Consider the following 5,952-nt stretch of genomic DNA (forward strand, 5'->3'; position numbering starts at 1 on the left):
ATCTATTACCAAGTTGGAGTTTCTCTTGATTTGCAACTTGACACAAATTAGTTCACTGTCTTAGATTTTAGACTTTAATTTACTGTCTTCACAGTTACTTAATAAATTCTTTCAAGCTTGTTTCTCGTAGTTGCGGACAAAGATATATACATGTAAAAAAATTCTGCAGTCATTGTATCTCAAACGTTGGATGAAAGCCAGATGGTTCGTATTCTAACTTCACTAAATTGAAAGTCAAAATATGAACCATTCAAAGTTCATTCAACAGATGAGATGCAGTGACTGCATAAATTTTTACCGCATCAAATCCATTTCCATTTGTCAGTGTATATATGACATTAAACGAGGAAAATGAGAAGGAGAGAAAACAAATGAGGGAGAGAAGCATGATCCCCAGTCGGAGTTCTAAAACTTTAATATCTTCTACTAAGCGCTTTCCACAAAAATTTTGGGAGCAAGCACGTAACATATAAGACATTTTACCTAAAATAACGGCGCAATTAGAATTTCAGATCAAGCAAGACTTATACAACCCACACTAAAGCTAAGAAAGAGCAGAAAGAACATGCATTTTACATTAATTCAGTTCCTTCACTCATTTGTATGTCCATCAATGATAAGTGAACATGTCTCAATTTTTGTAACTTGTCAACTTTTTCGCCATTTCGAGTAATGACAAATGAATATCTGAGTTTTCCTTGAGACATACCATTTGTTTCCCTTTACAACTTCCATTATAAATCAATTCACTACCCTTACCCTTTTCACAAGCAACCCCATTCAATAGCAAAAACAGCATGCCAAATGGATCTGCACCAAAAAAAAAAGCAGAAACATTCTCACAAGTCCTCAAGCTTCTATGATGTGTTGTTCTATCTCTTGTATTTCAAAAATCAAAGCATGACATAGATATGTAAATATTTACAAAAAAAATAAAAAATTTATCATTGATTATTTAGGACATAAGTCATAAGTTATCTTTATATGTACATAGAGACCAAAGCAAATAACAAAATGGTACCTTAGTGTCTAAAGAACCAATAATGCTATTTGAAGGAGCTATGTCTTCACATCTTGAGCATTGACTCCAATTTTAGATCTCCATTGATCAAATTTTTGTTCTTGATCGACAGGAACAAAAATTTCAAATGGAGCGTCTTTTCCTCCTACCTTTTTCTTCGGTTGATCATCAATGCCGTTGTAATCCAAATCCTGTAAAATACCTGGAACTTTCATACCATCCTTTCCATATAATCCCATGTCCATATCAAACTTTTGTTTTGAGCTTATAAAACCTTTTTCAAGATCTGAAGTAAAGGATTCGTCTAGAATATCCTCCTCTTCGGCAACCCATTGTCGGAAATTGATCAGTGGTTTTGGAATCTTGGAACAAGAAAGTTCTTTGAAGTTTGCCACTATTCCTTTTGTGTATGGATTTTCCTTCTTATCATAGCGGTACCGGAAATTCTCATAAGTTGTCTAAAAGAAGAAAAAAAAAATGTCGAAAATAAGACACGCATATAAGGTCAAATTTAAAGACATGTATAGACTATAAGCACAAATGAATTAAAGCATTAAAAAGAGAAAGAGAATACCTGGTTGGTGGAAATCAGGTAAAGATGGAACACTGTTAGGCCACCGACAAACCAAACGGCTATGAAGCAATATGCAATGAGAGTGACCGATAGGACATCGCGTGACATGTTTGCCCACAATCCACCTTCTTGATGAAGAAGGGTAACCCAAGAAAACGAGAAAACGTATATGCACAACACGGTTGATGATGATATGAACATTATGAAGAACGGATAGTTACGCTAAAATAAACATGATAAGAAGCACAACTGTATTAGATTCTGTTAAAAATATCAGCAACCCTAGCTAGTTCAAAATTAAACAGATACGAAAAACATGGACAAAGTAATGATGATCAAACTTACCGATCCAATACACTGACCAACCCAAGGGCAATGATGATCGAACTTCTGAACACAGTTATTACAAATGGAGCAATGAGAAGCACGTGGTGGACGATAGAGCAAGCAAGTATCGCAAAACTTGACTTTCACTGTATGGCCATTGACTATCACATCCTTCACTCTAGGTAGTTTGAGGTTAGGAGTTCGATTGTTTACCCATTCCATAGATGCCGTATTAGTGTGAACTGATTCATCTGAATCAGGTAGCTGTGAATTCCGGGGGATAATTCCTGGATCTCTACCAGATGTCATGAAGAGAAATATAAAATCCTGCATTCAACCGATGAAATGAAACCTCGTGCTTAAAATATCACGAAGAAACTATAAGTAGATATTACTATTGATAAAGTAAATTTTATAACTTTACCAACCAAAATTGTGAGGATCACTCCTCCAGTAAATACAAGTTGGTTAAAAAGAGTGCCGTCTTCATTCATTATTAATAGCATTCTTATGCAGAATATTATTGCTGGACCTCCGATCAGGAACGATGTCAAAAAAAGAGAATTTGCATCATGCCCAAAGACTAATCTTCCACCAAAAAGAAATTTCTGACATGAAAAAATAAGCTCTATCAGAAATCAGTTTACATCATAGTTCAGTTAACAACTTCACTCTAATCTAAGGCCCTATCCTTTTTCTTGGGATCCAAGTAACCGTCTTTTTATTTATTTATTTGGAAAGGAAAATGTTAAAAAATTGTTAGACTTGTTAGATGTTACTGGAGAGTGAGATTTCAATATTGTCTCCCTATGACTCTCAACACTTCCAACCACAAAGCCACCCTTATGACTTGCTCTCCTAGTAACAGTCGGATCGAAGAAGAGATTCGACCATTCAACTGCCGATAAAAGGAATCATCAAAATATTCCTTAGCCTACATTAACGAAAAAGCCATTTGAAAATCACCTCTTATACCCTAATGGCCTAATCCTCCATCATTGTGCATTGCAATAATATCCTCTAAAAAGCTATGCAATTCGCGGCAAGTAATCAATTCACCTTGTATCGTACCTACTGTCAAAATATTTCAAATTTTGAACTTTTTCTCTTCATCTAAATGAACTTAACCTCCACAAATACAGAATCTATAACATCTTACACTAATCCATATCCCCCCAAAATTCTCTTCATCTAAGTGTATATTCTGATCAACAACAGAAAAATTACATTGGAGGACTAAAATCTTCACTCACCATTAAAAACTCAAAATTCTAAGAAATTACATTTCTACATTTTTTTTCAACATCACAATATTTCATTTCTTTTCCATCCTATAGACCATCAAACACCTCAAACTATGATTCTACCACCCAATAACCTCAAAAACTTTTAAAGTTTTTTTCTCTCCATTTTTGCCCTCATTTTGTTTGTAACATGGAAAGAGAACCAATTAACCAAAAGTTTTGATTTTGATCAAAGAAAAACAAAAAAACAACATAAATAATAAAAAGGGTCTATGAAAAAATACAAAACAATAAAAAAAAAAATTAAGAAAAAAAGGAAAGGAAACTTACATTGTTTCCTTTCCAAACTTGATAGAGCCTTCTGGTTTTGGGAGGTTCCACTGAGACAGCCACAGAAGGGGAGGGAGAAGAAGCCAAATTATTATTTGAGGTGTTCATCATGGCCATAAATAAATAAAAAACAATTGACTATGATGTTCTTCCTTCTTCAATGATGTCTCCTTTAGTTTGCAAAAACCCAAAATGATGTTGGCATTAAGATTTTTGCTTTATTTTTTGGTTATTGTTCTTCCCTCTCACCCTTATAGGGGAGAGATAAATTGATCGTGGATGATGAAGAAGAAGAAGGGAATTCAAATTTCCCTTCTCACTTTCTTGTTTTTTTTTTCTTTGTTTTTTTTTATTTCAATGTCATTTTTTTTCTTGCAACACCCTGATCTCTCTTCTCTCTCTTTCCATGAAACTAGCATTGCTCTAACGATCTTTTCCATTCCACCGGTTTTGTCGGAGGAGGGACAACTATTTTGGAAAAGATAACTATATGGTTTGCATGGATATGTACAAATGACTTGGCATTTCATTTTCAACTTCATTTTTTATGACATTTTTAGACATTTATTTATCTTCTAGACTTCTAGTATTATCATCATCATCATCAATAATAATTTTTCAGGTATTGGTCAAGCTTTACTTACCTCGCGGCCGAATTCTGAAATATTAGGGTCCCTTTTCCCTAGAAACCAGAGGGTTATAAACAAAAAAAAAAAAAAAAAATTGAGGTATTCATTCATTTAAATTAGCAGAGTACATCGTATAAATTCAACAACGCGCTGAAAATGAAAAGGAATAATTTGTGAACAATTTTACAACATCTAAATTAATAGCAAAATATTCATATGAATACAAATAATGCGACCAAACTAAAGTGATCAGAATATCTATGTCTTCGGATTTTACTCGTCAACGATCTACTCATTGGTTGAATCAATAGCTGATTGAAGTTGATATGTCAATTTGAATCAAACGAACATCGTAACAAGATAGAAAATCAATCAACATCGAACTTAGACTCACGAAATAAAAATCTAATCTACGTGGAAACGACTTCTTTAAATTAAATGAGGGAAAGAAGAGTTGTAGAGACGGAGCTTCTTTCTAAGAAAAAAAAAACCAGGGTCTTTTTTTTTTTTTGCCAAATAGACTAGTGGCTAGACTCACAATTTAAGAATGGAGAAGTAGAGTTTGGGTTAACCGCGATTCTTATCAACTGACCTACACTTATGGGACCAAGTGTGGAGAAGTTGAGTTTCTACCAGTTTTTTCTTCAGCTTATGAGGAAACAAGATTACAGGGTTGGAAATTATTATCATTTCTAATTGCTGAATTAATTGGTGTCTATCTTAACATGTACCCTTGTCTTTATTCCCTTTAGATCAAGAAGAATTGGAAATATTGGAAAGTCCTCTACAACCTTGACTCTTGAGGACAAAGGTTGGTCTTCATGGGGTAAAAAGTGATATCATTCATGTTGTTTGGGTTCCATGTTTATTAGCATGGATGCTTCATAATAAGGAAATTGTTGGTCACGTCAAGGATGTTAAAGTAATGGAAAAGTTGGGAAAGACTAGGCATAAGAGAATTAGCAGGTTGTGGTGTTTCTCTCTTGGTCTATGAATATATTTCAAATGGGAGTTTGATGGGTACCTTGAATGGCAAGAAAAGTTTGTTAGAACCATGTATAGTGTGAATTGAAAAAACAGACTCTTTAAGTCCCACATTGCTAAGATCACACTTGTTGGTAGTGTTTATATACCACAAAGTGGCAACCAAGGGTGTGCCCTTGGGGTACCCACTTTTGTAAGAAAGGGAGACCGCGCACAATGTCGAATATCACACGGGCGCGCGCCGCCGCCGGCCGTCCGGCTCGGGACGGGCTCGGGACGGGCTTGGGCGATATATTAATTAGTCTGAAACAGATTTATCCTGGGGACTTCGCGGTTGATATACTACAGTGCCAATAATTTATTTCATTGCCATTTTTTGAAAATATCATGGCAACGAAATAAATTTTTGGAAATTCATCTGTCGATGCTACCGAAAGGCCGTTTAAGTTTGAGGGTAATCATTTCAAACGTTGGCAACAGAAAATGTTTTTCTTCCTGACTCTTAAAAAATGTGCCTACGTTTTGAAACAACCCATTCCTGTGGTTCCTGTTGATGCTTCGACTTCAGGAACTAATGAACAGACCGTTAACACCAACGGTGATGTTGTATCTGCCGAGAAAGATAAAGGCAAGGCCACGACAGAACAACTTAAGGAAAAAGCGCTGCAACTAGAAATAGATAGGCAGCTATGGATTGATAATGATTATGTTTGCAAAAACTATATCATTAATGGTTTGGAAGATGATCTGTATGATTATTACAAAACTTATGATACAGCTAGTGATGTGTGGGAGGCTCTGAGTAAGAAGTATGATACTGAGGAAGCTGGAGTGAAGAAGTAT

The 5,952-nt window shown here is 35.1% G+C and overlaps 1 protein-coding gene across 1 annotated transcript; it reads right to left on the reverse strand.

Moving 5' to 3' along the window:
- Positions 1-317: 317 nt before the first annotated feature.
- On the reverse strand, positions 318-3,607 carry LOC123888214 (probable protein S-acyltransferase 1). Its single transcript, XM_045937187.1, has 6 exons — positions 3,497-3,607; positions 2,351-2,530; positions 1,941-2,249; positions 1,596-1,817; positions 1,022-1,479; positions 318-810 (listed from the first exon to the last, which is right to left on the reverse strand). The coding sequence occupies exons 1-5, from the start codon at positions 3,605-3,607 to the stop codon at positions 1,060-1,062; spliced, it is 1,242 nt and encodes a 413-aa protein (XP_045793143.1). The 3' UTR covers positions 318-810; positions 1,022-1,059.
- Between the last annotated feature and the right edge of the window lie 2,345 nt (positions 3,608-5,952).

Source organism: Trifolium pratense, linkage group LG6 (genome assembly GCF_020283565.1).
Source record: "Trifolium pratense cultivar HEN17-A07 linkage group LG6, ARS_RC_1.1, whole genome shotgun sequence".
Classification (NCBI taxonomy): domain Eukaryota; kingdom Viridiplantae; phylum Streptophyta; class Magnoliopsida; order Fabales; family Fabaceae; genus Trifolium; species Trifolium pratense.